Genomic DNA, 13790 nt, shown 5'->3' with positions numbered 1-13790 from the left:
GAAAGTACGTTTTGTGATAGTAGCTGTTTGTCCAAGTGGGTTAACGGATAAAAACTGTCAAAGAAAACAGCAAAATGATCCGACAGGGTGACATCAGTTACAGAGACATTGGAAATATTCACACCCTTACTGATAACCAGGTCCAGTGTGTGTCCCTGAGTGTGTGTTGCTTGTTTGACATGTTGTGTTAAACCAAAACTCTCTAATATATTAAAGAGCTTTTTTGCCAGCAGGTCTTCAGGTTGTCAACATGAATGTTGAAATCACCGACAATTATCAAACAATCATAATCAATGCATTTGAAAGATAGAAGCTCATTCAAGTCTGAAAATAAATTTTCCACATATGTTGGTGTTTTGTATAGAGTTAGTGTCAAAGTTCGTTTGTGGCCTTTTACCTCGATTCCAAGATATTCAAAAGACAAAAAATTACCCAAAGAGATTTTACTACAGTTCATGATATTCTTAAATATTGAAGCCACGCCTCCTCCTTTTTTGTGTTTTCTATTCTCACTTTATAAATTGTACGTAGGAGGTGCTGATTCAATTAGTACGATTTAAGTGACTTGGAGGAGTGGGTATACTTGTTGCCCACTCCTCGGCGCCTCTCACTGTGGGAAACTCCAGAGTGGAAGTACGTCCAGCCCCTCTCGAGGAGACTGGTTCCAGAACCAGAGCCATGCGTCGAGGTGAGGCCGACTATTTCTAGCCAGAACCTCTCAGCCTCGCACACTAGCTCCGGCTCCTTCCCCACCAGAGAGGTGACGTTCCACGTCCCAAGAGCTTCTGCAGCCGAGGATCAGACCGCCAGGGTCCCCTCCCTYGGCTGCCGCCCGTTACACAATGCACCCGACCCCTTTGGCCCCTCCGACAGGTGGTGAGCCCATTGGAAGGGGGACCCATGTCTCCTCTTCGGGCTGAGCCGGGCCGGGCTCCATGGGTAAAAGCCTGGCCACCAGGCGCTCGCCATTGTGCCCCACCTCGAGACCTGGCTCCAGAGTGGGACCCCGGTGACCCGCGTCGGTGCGAGGGAAAGTTATTACTCATCATAAGGGGTCTTTGGGTTGCGCTTTGTCTGGTTCCTCACCTAGGACCTGTCTGCCATGGGTGACCCTACCAGGGGCATAAAGCCCCAGACAGCAGAGCTCCTAGGATCATTGGGACACTCAAACCCCTCCACCACGATAAGGTGGCAGCCCGAGGAGAATTTTTTTTTCCACAGAATTTTTTTTCTTCCTGCCTCTCTGTGCAACGTGAGCAGGGGTGCGGTTTAGGGGGGAAAAGGTTCATTGTCTCTTTGGACGCTGAAAAAGCCTTTGACCGGGTTGAATTTGACTATCTTTTTGCAGTCATTGGTTGATTTGGCTTTGGAGGAAACTTCATTTCATGGGTTAAATTATTATACCAGAAACCATCTGCCACGGTTCGTAGCAATTTTCAGTCTTCAAAACCATTTAAACTACAAAGAGGCACCCGTCAGGGCTGTCCTCTTGGCCCCCTGCTGTTTGATCTGACCATAGAGCCCCTCGCCATGCACTCTAGACCAGTAAAGAGATATCCGGCATCTGGAGGAATGACATGGAACATAAAGTGTCGCTTTATGCACATGACTTTTTACTTTTTATTTCCAAACCATCAACCTCACTGCCTTTTGCTCTCAATATATTTAGCCAATTCGGTCAGATTTCTGGATATAAGTTAAACCTTACCAGAAGTGAGCTTTTCCCCATAGGCAATAAAGCTAATTTGTCAGATTTTGCTAACTTGCCATTCAGAATTGAAATGGAGCTAAAGCGGAAGTTCAGACTGGAAGACTCCGCCCCCTCCGTTCGCCCATCGACGTCATGCTCATGTCCGACCTCAGCGCTGGACCTCACCCGGCGCGTTCAATCATCAGTCAGGCTCTGCATAAAGGATCCACACCCAGGCCGTCAGCCGCTTCCCAGCTGCGTTCAACCCACCACCTCCCCTTCTCCACCCACATCCTTCGGCTCTAGGATGGCACCCTTTCCCGACCACCACCACCAGTGTCGGGCCCCGGGGGAGAGMATCCCTAATCAGTTATCGGGATGTTCATCGAGTTCACATCAAATCTCAGCTCAAATTAGCTGCCGGGGTCCGAGCGCCAAAGAACTGTTATTCATTCCCGTCATTAAATCTTTTAATTGTTCCCCTTTTTGTCTGCCTGAGTCTTTCCAGATTGAAATACAAAAATTCACATACCTTGGTATCACAGTGACTAAAAAACATAAAAACCTGTTCAAAGAGAATTTGATCCAACTGTTGGACCAAGTGAAGGGATCCCTCACAAAGTGGACGCCCTTTTCCACGTCCCTTGTGGGACGTATCAATTCAATTAAAATGAATATACTACCCAAATTTCTATACCTCTTCCAGGCATTGCCTATCTTTATTCCTAATACTTTAATGAACTGGACTCGATTTTCTCATCCTTCATTTGGCAGGGTAAACGCCCAAGGCTTAATAAATTACAACTCCAAAAACCTAAACAGCAGAGGGGGTTAGCCTTTCCCATTTTCCGGCTTTATTATTGGGCCGCCAACCTTGGATGCTTAGTGTTCTGGTATTTTTACCATAGCCTGGATGGCTGCCCTGCCCTGGGCGGCTGAGGAGCTACGCAGTGGTAACAACATATCATCCCGGCTGAGCTTTGCTCCCCTCTCGCTCGCTTCAGCTAAGCCTGTTTTAAACCCTGTAGTGAAACACTCACTGAAAATATGGGGTCAGTTTAGGAAATGCTTTAAACTCCACAATTTTTCTCTCTTAAGTCCTTAACCACCTTTTTAAACCATCTGTTCAGGATGGGGTGTCCCTAGCGTGGCACCGGAGGGGGCTTACTCATTTGGCATCCTTTGAGGAACTTGGTAATAAATATAGTTTACCTGAATCCCATTTTTTATGTATTTGCAGGCCAGAAACTTTCTTCAGTCTCACCTTTCAGGCTCAGTTTCTCACTGTTGAAAACCATCCTATTATTGAACCCGACTCGTAAAGGGCTGATTTCATGGCTTTGTAATAAAATGTTGACTATGAAAGAGACCTCATCTAAACCTAGAACCTCATGGGAAGAGGACTTGAATATGGCTGTACTGGATGAGACATGGGCCTCTATACTCAAACCGGTGAATCTCTGTGTGCACGCCATTGTCTCATTCAGTTCAAATAGCACATAGAGTCCATCTCTAAAAAGCAAACTATCTCGTTTCTATCCAGAAATCACCCCAAACTGCGACAAATGCAAAACTGCTGTGGCCACACTGGTTCCTATGTACTGGTCCTGCCCCGCTCTGGGTCAGTTCTGGACAGATGTTTTCCGTACGATGTCCAGGCTGGCAGTAACACCCAGCCCTCTGTTGGCTCTGTTGCCTTTACCGGCCGGCAGCACTGGCATTTTGTTCTCTGTTAGCGAGGCGCGCGGTTCTGACCAGGTGGAAGGCGCTGCTCCTCCGACTCAGGCAGTGGTCACATGACCTTATGTCGCCTTTGAAACGGGAAAGAATCAGATGCTCTCAACACTCAACCAGTAAATTTGAAAAAACATGGGGGCCCTTTCTTGACTCATTTCAAAACATACAATAATGCTCCAGATTAATTAATTCACTTTATTACGTTCCACTTCTGTCAGGGATAGGAATGCAGTGTGTTAACCTACTGGCTACACAGCAAATTCCCATTGTTTACTCATGGTGGCTTAAAACCGTACCAAACTGACTGATTTTAGTGACATAGTGGGTGTAAAATATTGAATAAAATGTTGTGCCACATGACTGGCTTTATTTTCACTCTTATATTTAACTTTATGACACACAAAACTACAAATTAATCGTCCTTATTTCCTCCAGGTGCATTCTGGGTAAAGCTAGTCACCAACGTCATCATCAGTCACTTGGCAACAAATGGCAAACTACCTAGAGCATTTCTACGGACTACGGTAATATGCTTTGAATTTGATCTAAGCCACAGGTGTCAAACTCCAGTCCTGGAGGGAAACTGTCTGTCCTGCAACAGTTAGACGTGCCGCTGCTGCACCACCTGAATGCAATAATTAGGTGATTAGCTGGACTCTGGAGAACAAATCTACACAATGAGGCCATTTGACTGGTGTTTTAACCTGTGGCTCATCTAAAAACTGCCAAAATGTTTTTTCTTTGTCAGTGTGTCGTGTTGGTGACTGAAGCCTGTTATAAAGACTTCAACACATTTCTTCAGACAGGTTGGCACGACTTTTAATGCTGTTCAAAATGTTTCTATAAGCCGACTCATTTCTTTAGTAATTATTTCTGACTTTTTTATGCTTTGTCTTGTAAACCAGGTGGGCAGAGTAATGTGAATGAATATGACGGTGACACACACACACACACACACACACACAGGTGAGTCTGATTAGTTTTGTTCACACTTCTCTTTAAAATATTTATTTATTATCCTAATGTTTCTGCTATATTTCCTGTTTTTCCTTCCAGGCTGGAAGTCTTCCTCCTGCATGTTGGTGAAAACAAGAGCAGCACCAAGTCAGTTTATTTCTGACTGAGAAGATGATTCTCTATCCAAACAAGTTTGAGGAATTTAGTTTTAATGTGTATCATAAGCATCATTATGTGTCTCAGTCTTGCTGTCTGGTTGCAGCAACAGAACCATGAGAACCTGTTTCCATGTTTGTATTTGCTTTTAGGCATTTCTGTTTTCCTTTGAAAGTCCAATAAGTGAATCCAGATGAATATGAACTTCTTCTTTGAATTATTTTAAAAATGATTAATTCATCTTCTTTCTGGCTCCTCTGTTAATGGACTCTGGGAAAAGAAAAACATAAATCATCTTTGTCTAAATGAATATTTTCATTGTGTCATTTCCACATCCAGATGGTCAGAAGACAAAAATACAATCTAATTTTAAGTTTAATGTGTGAATTATTGCTTATTTATGAAGAACAACAGATTTGGAAATCCTGCATCTCTGTCCAAATTTGTCCATCAGTCCTCTCTGGGACTTTAATGTCATGGGACACGAACTGAAAATGTTCTCCAGGAATCAAAAACATTAGATTTTTTACATCTTACTACAGAATCTGGACCACATTTAACATCTCAAGTTCAAAACTTCTAACGTCAAGAATAATCAAATATTTTACTCGGCGTTAAACAGGAAAAAAAAATCTTTTTTTATTCTTCAGTTTCCACCAGAGGGGTCAAAGGTCACATAAACCAAATTAGATGAAGAAACTGCTGGTTTGAGCTGCAAGTTCCTGAATAGGGTTTATTTTAACAAATGACTTTCATAATAAACACTTTAATTACTTTTTCTTACACATTTGTTTTAAAAACCAGACAGAATATGTTTTTAGACATTGTTTACAAAGGTACTAAATTTGAGTTTTTTGGGGAAATTGCTGCAACCAAAATTAAGTGTCAGATTACACAGAAAAAACATCCTTAGAATCATAAGATAATGAAAAATATTAAATTACTGAAATCTCCTTTTTTCCATCATATTTATTGTTTATTTTAAAATTAAATACATTTTTAAGAATTTATTTAATTCTTCAAAATCCATCACCTTATTGTGGTTCACTTGAATGTTGGCGAATCAAATAAAACGGACCTACGTTGGTCTGAACATGAAGAGAGTTTGATGGAAGATCCAGTTCTCATGAAGTGGATCCGCCTTTCTGATCCACCAGAACCACCGAAGCGGTTCTGCTTCAGCCTGTTTGAAGGAGGTGGGCCCTGTCCACTGTCGCCACATGCTCTCTGCAAAGTCCACGACTGGATGCCATCGTTTCCCGTTTGAACATATGAACTGGAAAAGTTGTACTTTTTCAAAAAAAGTACAACTTTAAACATATTTAAGAAGCAGAAATTAAATTAGATTATTAATCTAATAGAAATTTAATTAGAAAATATAACTGGTTCAGAGGATCAGTTTGAATTCATTGGGTTTGGAGACATTCAGAATAAAAATACAATCAAGGTCAACATTTAAAACACACAATGCTTTGAAAAACACCTTATAGGATCAGAGGTGGAGAGTAGATCTACTTCCATAAGTAATCCAGGGCATTAATAAGTTTTTTAAAATATTTGGTAAAAATGCTTCTCGTGCTGAGAAACTGATCAGAATGTCCGATTTAATATTTCTAAATGTCACACAAAGTTGTGGAGAGTTTAGTATTTCAAAGACAAAATAATTTATTTTCATAAAAGTAAGAAAATTACAAAACAGGTCAAAATGAAAAGTAGAAACTAATTTTAATTCTGGATTCGTTGCCTTTAAGAAGTGACTGAAGTGTCTTAAAGTTCTTCCTGATCATTTCAGACCCAGATATAAATCAGCCCGATGTTTATTTCCCTGACAGCAGCGTCGCCGTTTACTGGACCTACTGGTTTCTGTTAACCGGTCTGGACGACCCAGTTCTGGAAAACTTCCTGCTGGCTCAGTGCTTAACAGAACCAACTCCACCGGGTTTTTCCACTGACATGAACAGACGGTTCAGGTTCAGTTATTTTCAGTTAGTTGTCAGATCAGAACCTCAACATTTCTCCGGGTCCAACCAGCCTCTCCTTTACTCTGACAGACTCGTCTGGACCTTCAGTCCGCCTGACGGTGAAAAGTCTCTTCATGATCATTCATTCAAATTCCTCACATTGTTCTAAACCAGGATTTTACTTCCAGGTGGAATGAACTGATCCTTGTTCACATGATCCAGCAAACTGCTGATCTGCACATGTTCCTCTGAACATGTTTCTATCTCTACGCCTTATTATTGAAATATTATGATTTTAAGTCCAATTTAGCTTTAATTATAACGTTTTCTGACCAGATTGTTTAATTTAATTATCTTTGCACATTTTTAGCAGACAAGATATTCTCTACATTAATAATATCTTTAAATTTAGAGCTTATAACATCCCAGACAGCCTGTGGTTTCATTCAGCGCTGCCTCTAACAGACGGAGTCGTCACGTTCTGGACGAGGCCAACAGCGTTTTGTTTAGGAGAATAAATTTTATTTTTAAAGTTACAACAGTCCAGCTCACTTCCTCTGTTCTCCACTTCATGAGGAAACTACAGAAACTACCAAAGATATTCAAATAATTTGACTGAAAACATTTGAGACTAGATGAGAATAAAGACTCAAATCATGTTTATGAGGTTTTTCCTTCCATAAGATTTATTTTTACATGATAAATAACCTTAGTAACCAAAGTCATTTTATAATTATGAATCATTTCATTACATATCACCCCTCATTGTTTATTTAGTAAAGTTATTCCCCTGTTTACAGGATATAAAAATCTGAATGATTTAGATTAAAAACCAGGTTTTAATGATCAAAGTCTCAATCAGACATAAATCAAACAACGTGGCTGAATTTAGGAGAATCAAATAAAAACAGTTTTACTTTGGTCTGAACATGAAGAATGTTTGGTTGTAGATCCAGTTCTGTCGGCTCATAAAGTGGATCCGTCTTTCTGATCCACCTGCCGGTTCTGCTGGAGGCTTCAACCCGTTTAATGCAGGTTGTTCTGTCCACTGTCGCCACATGCTTGCTGCATCGTTTTCAGTTTGGACTGAGTTGAGCGTTATAAAATGTTTGTACTGCAGGACTGACCAGTTGGACTAAGTTATTTGTTCTCCTGGTTTTAAGTTGACTTTTGCTTTGATGGATTCCTGAGACAGAAACATCTGGATCCACATCAGCCTGCTGGAGCCTCAACATCCACTGTAACAAAAGTGTACAATAAATCCTTCCTAATCTCCCTGACGGAATAATTCAGAGAATTAATCCCATCTGTGTCCATATTAAGGTGCGTTTCTGTCAGTTTCTGAACATTTTTTGGGTTTGGATCGTTGTGAGAATCTCTCCTATGTTTGATCATCTTGTACCTTCCAGTGACAGAGTCTGGTCTGGAGATGACCATCCCTCTGTAAGAGAGCCGCTGCGACATGTCGTCGTCTTCACCCCCCCAGCCCCAGAACGCGTTTGAAAAGCCGTTGACTTTAAGGAACTGCTGTTTGGACAACGCTGAGACTCCGCCGAAGAGGGTGGCGTAGGGCAGGATGAAGTCAAACTTGTCCACAGCAATGGACAAATGTCTGGGATGGTCAGAACATCTGTAGAGGTTCCTATCATCGAGAGGCACCAGGTCTACATCCGAAAAGACAAAACAGTCGTAATCGTATTCCTTCAGCGCTTCCTTGAATCCGATGTTCATCAGCTTGGCCTTGTTGAAGACTCCGTCTCCGTCCTGGTTGATGACGTACACACTGTAGTCCAGCTGCTGACGCATCAGGACCGGATGGAGGTAGTAGAGCCAGTGGTTCAGGTGTTCAAACCGGTTTCTGAACGGGACGATGACAGCCACCTAAAGGAGGGACGTAAAATAAAATACTGAATCTGTGCAGAATTATCTGAGTCATAAACCCAACCGTCATTACAGGATTTAAATTGAAGCTTGTTCTGTTGTAGCGCAGATGGTTCATTCAGCATCTAGAAAAGTATCAAAATGTTTACCAAAATTTTGCTGGTGAAGTTTTATTTAAATTAATAAGCGTGATACTTCCAGCTGCTTCCGTTCACTAGCTTGTGGTTGTTAAAGTCCAGTCTGTGCAGGACGGTGTGTTGGGTCAAATCAAATTCATTAGCAGAACTTTATAACATGCTGGACCGTTTGAATCAGCTGTTCTCAGCAGAGACATTAAAGCCGCCCGGTCCAAACCGTTCAGGTCTGGAGGTTCTACAGGGTTCTGCTGATCACCTGACTGTTTCATCCAGGTGAGCTGAAGCAGAGATCAACCCAAAACGACTTAGACTTCCTGTTTTAAATGAACTTAAAAGAAATCTAAAACTCAACACATAATTAAAAAAACCAGCATGAAATCAGTTTTTATTATTTCCTGTAATTTACCTGAACTGTTTCTGTAGGAACATGAATGTTTTACTTCATCCTTCTACCTTTGAGCTTTTCACATTTTTATGTCAAAATGTTTGTCTTGTTTTCTCAGATAAATAAATCAAGAATAAGGGATGAAACAGCGACCCCTGGAGGCAGAAAAGGCCTCTACAATAAGCTGTTTTACTTTAATCTCTGTCCATTTCTGACTTTTTTTGGTCAAAATCGAATAAATTTCTAAACATCCGAGTTTATTTGTGTTTTAGGGGAAATTTTTTCTTTAATATATAGAAATGTCTATCTCTAAAATCTCAGAGAACATTTTCCTTTAGTTCTCATCAGTCTGAGGACATTCTGACTTTAATATCAGAGGAAATAAAACTTATTCCCTGTAAATATAAAATTTCGAATTTGTAAAAGACATACTTTAATTTTTTGTTGTTGTTTTGTATTAAATGGATCAAAACTTTATTATTTCATGAACTTCGCGCCGTTTTAACCAAGCAGTTTTACTTCAAAACAAATAATTTCAAGTTCAAGTCTCAATTTCAGATGTTTTTTTATTTAGAATATTCATTAATTTATTTTTTTAATTTTATTTATGACTATTTTTGCTCCGACGACATTTAAAAGTTTCAAAGGTAATTTAAATTAAATTCCTCATTTTTCAAGTTTTTACCAACCTTTTGCTTCGCCCTGCAGCTGGTTGGTCGGTACCGGCCTCCCTGCTGAAGGAGTGGGCCGACGTGGTTCCGGACGTCCTGCAGGGTCCGGTTGGTTCTGAACTCCACATGCAGAACTCCCCGGAGGTTCGGAGGGACGTCGGGACACGAAACCAGAGATATTCCTGAAGTTCCTGTCAGGTTTGGTCGGACTGTCGGTTCTGCACATTCCTCTGGTTTAGTTTCTCTCTTTAATGCTGAGATGAAAGATAATTTTCTGTCCTCAGTGAAAAACAGAAACGCTCCAAACCATCCTAGGCTGAAAGCGCAGAGACACACCAACAGGTTAAAAAACGTTTTCAGCATTTTAGTTCAATCTGATTTGTTTTGCAGGTGATCCAGCGCAGCAGGCTCTTCTTCTGGTTTTTGTTTTTCAGCCTGACTCTGTTAGATTTTCTTGTCAGACATCGAGGTTCAGTTTATCCACATCAGATGAAAAGTGTCTCTAATCTCCCGAACCTGTTAAAGCATCGATGATCTGTTTTAATTGTCAATCAGAAACCGGATCCTCTGGTTTATCACCTCTCTCTCTCTTTCTCTTTCTCTTCACTCCTCAGAAAAATGTTTCTTGGAAAACTAAACATGAAATGTCCCGGGGGGGTTTTATATCTTTTAATTTGCATCACAAGACGAAAAGTGGGATTTTCGACAGCTAATGACATGGAGATTGAGGGCTATCGGCAAGAGGTTTTTGTCAGAGTGGAAAATGGTAGAGCACGGCCAAGAATGGTCAAAAACTCTGTGTCTGTGTTCCCCTGTGACCCCTTGGGCCTAGCAGAGGTCTTTGTGTTTAAATGAAGTTGCTGGGAGCCATGCAAATACAAATCAACTGTTGAGCACCGCCTTTTGACTCTCCTTCCTGTTGTAGCTATAACCCTTTTTACCTTCTGTTCACCTGTTTCCTAGACCCAGGACCTGGACAAAACCCCTCAGTGTTATTGAGAAATAATGAGATTTAAGTATAAAACGGGCATTAATGCTGAAAATGCTCTAATTTTACAAAGTCACACAAATGGAACAAATTTAGTGACATTCACCATCCAGCACTGAACACACTGAGCTCAACACTTAGGTCTGCATATCAAAGTACAATTTTCAGGGTAAATCTGATGATATATTGTCAACATTGCATGTCTGTCGGAGTCAGGATGGATGAATGTGAGGTTGAGACCCCAAGTTCCCCCAATCAGGAGCTCAGTGACGTCAGGACTACGCTACAGGAGAGACGTTGGGCCTGAAAGCAACATAATGTGTCCATCATGTTTGGACAAACAAACACTGCCAGATGGTCCAGAAACGGACAAACATTAATGTCTTATTTTGTGTGAAAACAGTAAAAAAAATAAAATGAAATAAAGAAAAACAACTTTTGTGCCTCATTTATGTTCCTCATATATGAACATGATGCATATAAGCAATATCAAATGAATATATTTTAATACATATACATATCTATAGAATACAATACAAATACAAATCTATATAAAAACATTTATTTTTTATATAGATTTTTAAATACAGCATTAAAAATATGATTGGGGCGGGGTTTATAAAGACATAAGTGCTATCCAATGGGCACACATCAACCAACCAATCACATGTCAATGATGAACTCTGATGTCATTGTTTTTCATCCAATGACTGAGAATCCACGTGGGTCTGCTGAAGGGCCTTTGCATATGCTAGGCTATTCGTATGCTAAGTAGAGTCGCTAACACCTCCCGCCCGCCGGCTCCCCCGCACCGCCACTCCCCCCGCCTGGGATTCCGCTATCGACAGATTTCGACTCCCGTGAGTCGTGAGACACTGAAAATGCAGACTGTCGATTGCTGTCGATATCTGTCGCTGACGAGCTGCGTTCGCGTCAGAATACAGGGTCAAACATTCCACTTTCGTCCTGTGCATGGTGTGAAAATGAGGAACATGAAGGTTTCCATTTTAACTTTGAACCGTATCGAATTTACTTCTGTTTAAAACTAATAATTTCAATCTGGAGAGACTCAGACGGAGAAAAAAAGCGATTAAGAGTTTAACGATGACTTCCGGGTGGGCAAGCAAGATGGCGACAGCTTAACCAGGTGGCTCCCCGACAAAATTTAAAAAGCCGAGGTTATTTACAAATGTAGGATATAAGATAAACTTAAAAGTGAGCCGGAATGTCCAAAYCCAAATCAAGGAGCTCTCTGTTGTCCCAAAAATCGATGTTAAGAGAAGAACAAACGAACAAAGAAGGTATGGCTAGCCTCTCGGACTCAGAAGCATCATTAGCGGCTAACGACTCAGCTAACGAGACGGCTAATCTACAAACTATTCTCATAGAGCTAAGAGAATCACGTCTAGAAAATGGCGATGGCTTCCGAGAGGTTAGAGGAGATAAAGAATGTAAACAGAAGACTGGACGAGGCAGAGACACGCATCTTAGAAGCGGAGAACAGAATTCAGCAGCTCGAAGAGGAGGAGCTATGAAGCTCAGTAAAGTACAAGACGAATTTGAGGCTAAGCTGGTGGAACTCGAGGGGAGGTCGAGAAGGGACAACCTGAGGCACCATGGCATTGTGGAGGGCTCTGAGGATGGCTCATCATCCATCACAGCCTTCGTAGGTAATCTACTCCGGGACAAACTGGACATTCCGACATCACTCGACCTGAACATCGAGTGAGCTCACCGCTCTCTGGGACCCAGAGCTCCACCTGAAGCCCCCTGCGTTCCATAATAGTCAAGTTCAGCACATCTAAGGTAAAAGACGAAATGCTAAAACGAGCCTGGCAAAAGAAAGGCTTCACGGTGGCAGGGAGAAAAGTTATAGTGGACCACGATTATTCTCCAGACGTGTTAAAACGGCGACGCGAGTACATTGAAGTGAAGCGGGTCCTCAAGGAAAAAAGGATCAAATTCCAAACCCCGTTCCCGGCCAAGTTGAGAGTATTCTACGAGAACAACACGCGTGTCTACAACTCTGCAGCTGAAGCAACTAAAGACATGGCGAATCGAGGTTTCCAGATCACCGTTATCCAGCCATCAACGACGTTGGTTGACAAGATCAAGAGCACGATGTGGACCAAGTCGGGAAAGAACGATAAAGATCATCGACCGAACGGAACACGGGAGGGAAACAAGAAGAAACTGGACGAGTGTAGAAGAGAATAAGCACAACCACAGGAGCGGACAGATCAAACATATACAGGGATTATCATTATTATTATTTTTACTACTTTTGATGTTAATTGGAGTCGGGGACCGCGCTTTCTAGAAAATGGAACGCTACAACCAGGTAACGCCACCAGAGGGCCCCTCGCAGCCACAGAGCCGCCTGGATTTCCCTCAAAATCGCTCACAAACTATAATGGTCGTTAATAAGACCAGAGGAAAGGAGGTCTTTAAATGGACATGTGTTTGCTTGTTTTACAAAGCTAAGATGTTTGGATTGTTCACAGTTGTTCTTTGTTTGGGTAGCTTAGGGTTATTTATTTTACTCGTTCTGAATATCCAGCAATATGCAAACCATGACTTCATTATCACCTCTTAGAATCACAACTTATAATGTAAAAGGAGTTCACAATCCAATAAAAAGGGCGAAAATATTAGGAAAAATGAAAAAAGAAAAAGCAGAAGTAGTATTCCTCCAGGAAACTCGTCTCTCAGAGGTAGAGCATAGTAAACTTAAAAGATTGGGCTTTAATGAGGTATTTAGTGCATCACATAAATCAGGTCGTAGAAGGGGGGTGGCAACCTTAATATCCCAAAGGGTCACATTTGAAATGAGCCAAGAACATAAAGATATAGTGGTGGGCAGACTAGAGGGACAAGACATTACCTGTTCTGGTGAACTGCTAGGTAACCACTCCCCTCTGTCTCCCCTGCAACTTTCTGCAGCTCCTTTCTGCCTGTCGGTGAGGAGAACCAGGTGGACTCAATCTTCAATCTCCTAGCAATCAGAGTGCAGCTACTTTTGGTGTGACTGACTTGTCAGTCCTGGTTTGAGAGCATGAGATGCAAACAGTGCTGGAGCATTTAAGCTCAGAACTGTGAAAGTTTCAACAAGCTGTGAAAGACGGCTGGTGTGGCTCAATGCTGCTGCTCATGCTGAATTGTTTGTTGTATTAAGTTGTTTAGTCTTGTTGAGGTCAAGTTACTAGGTTGAAAAGAAAAAAATATAA

General features: G+C 41.5%; 1 protein-coding gene across 1 annotated transcript; it reads right to left on the bottom strand.

Annotated features, from left to right (window-relative positions):
- Positions 1-7263: 7263 nt before the first annotated feature.
- LOC103457329 (beta-1,4-galactosyltransferase 1-like) lies at positions 7264-10094 on the bottom strand. The gene is made up of 2 exons (XM_008397369.2): positions 9594-10094; positions 7264-8382 (listed from the first exon to the last, which is right to left on the bottom strand). Exons 1-2 carry the CDS (start codon positions 9936-9938, stop codon positions 7714-7716), a joined length of 1014 nt encoding a protein of 337 aa, XP_008395591.1. The 5' UTR covers positions 9939-10094; the 3' UTR covers positions 7264-7713.
- Between the last annotated feature and the right edge of the window lie 3696 nt (positions 10095-13790).

This window comes from Poecilia reticulata, linkage group LG21 (assembly GCF_000633615.1).
Source record: "Poecilia reticulata strain Guanapo linkage group LG21, Guppy_female_1.0+MT, whole genome shotgun sequence".
Classification (NCBI taxonomy): Eukaryota; Metazoa; Chordata; class Actinopteri; order Cyprinodontiformes; family Poeciliidae; genus Poecilia; species Poecilia reticulata.
Note: the sequence above shows the minus strand (reverse complement) of the source record. Positions and strands in the feature narration are given on the sequence as shown.

Coding starts and splice junctions, on each gene's coding strand:
- LOC103457329 (XM_008397369.2), bottom strand. CDS start 9,938: ATGCTGAAAACGTTTTTTAACCTGTTGGTGTGTCTCTGCGCTTTCAGC. Junction 8,383..9,593: donor GCTGCAGGGCGAAGCAAAAG/GTTGGTAAAAAC, acceptor TCCCTCCTTTAG/GTGGCTGTCATCGTCCCGTT.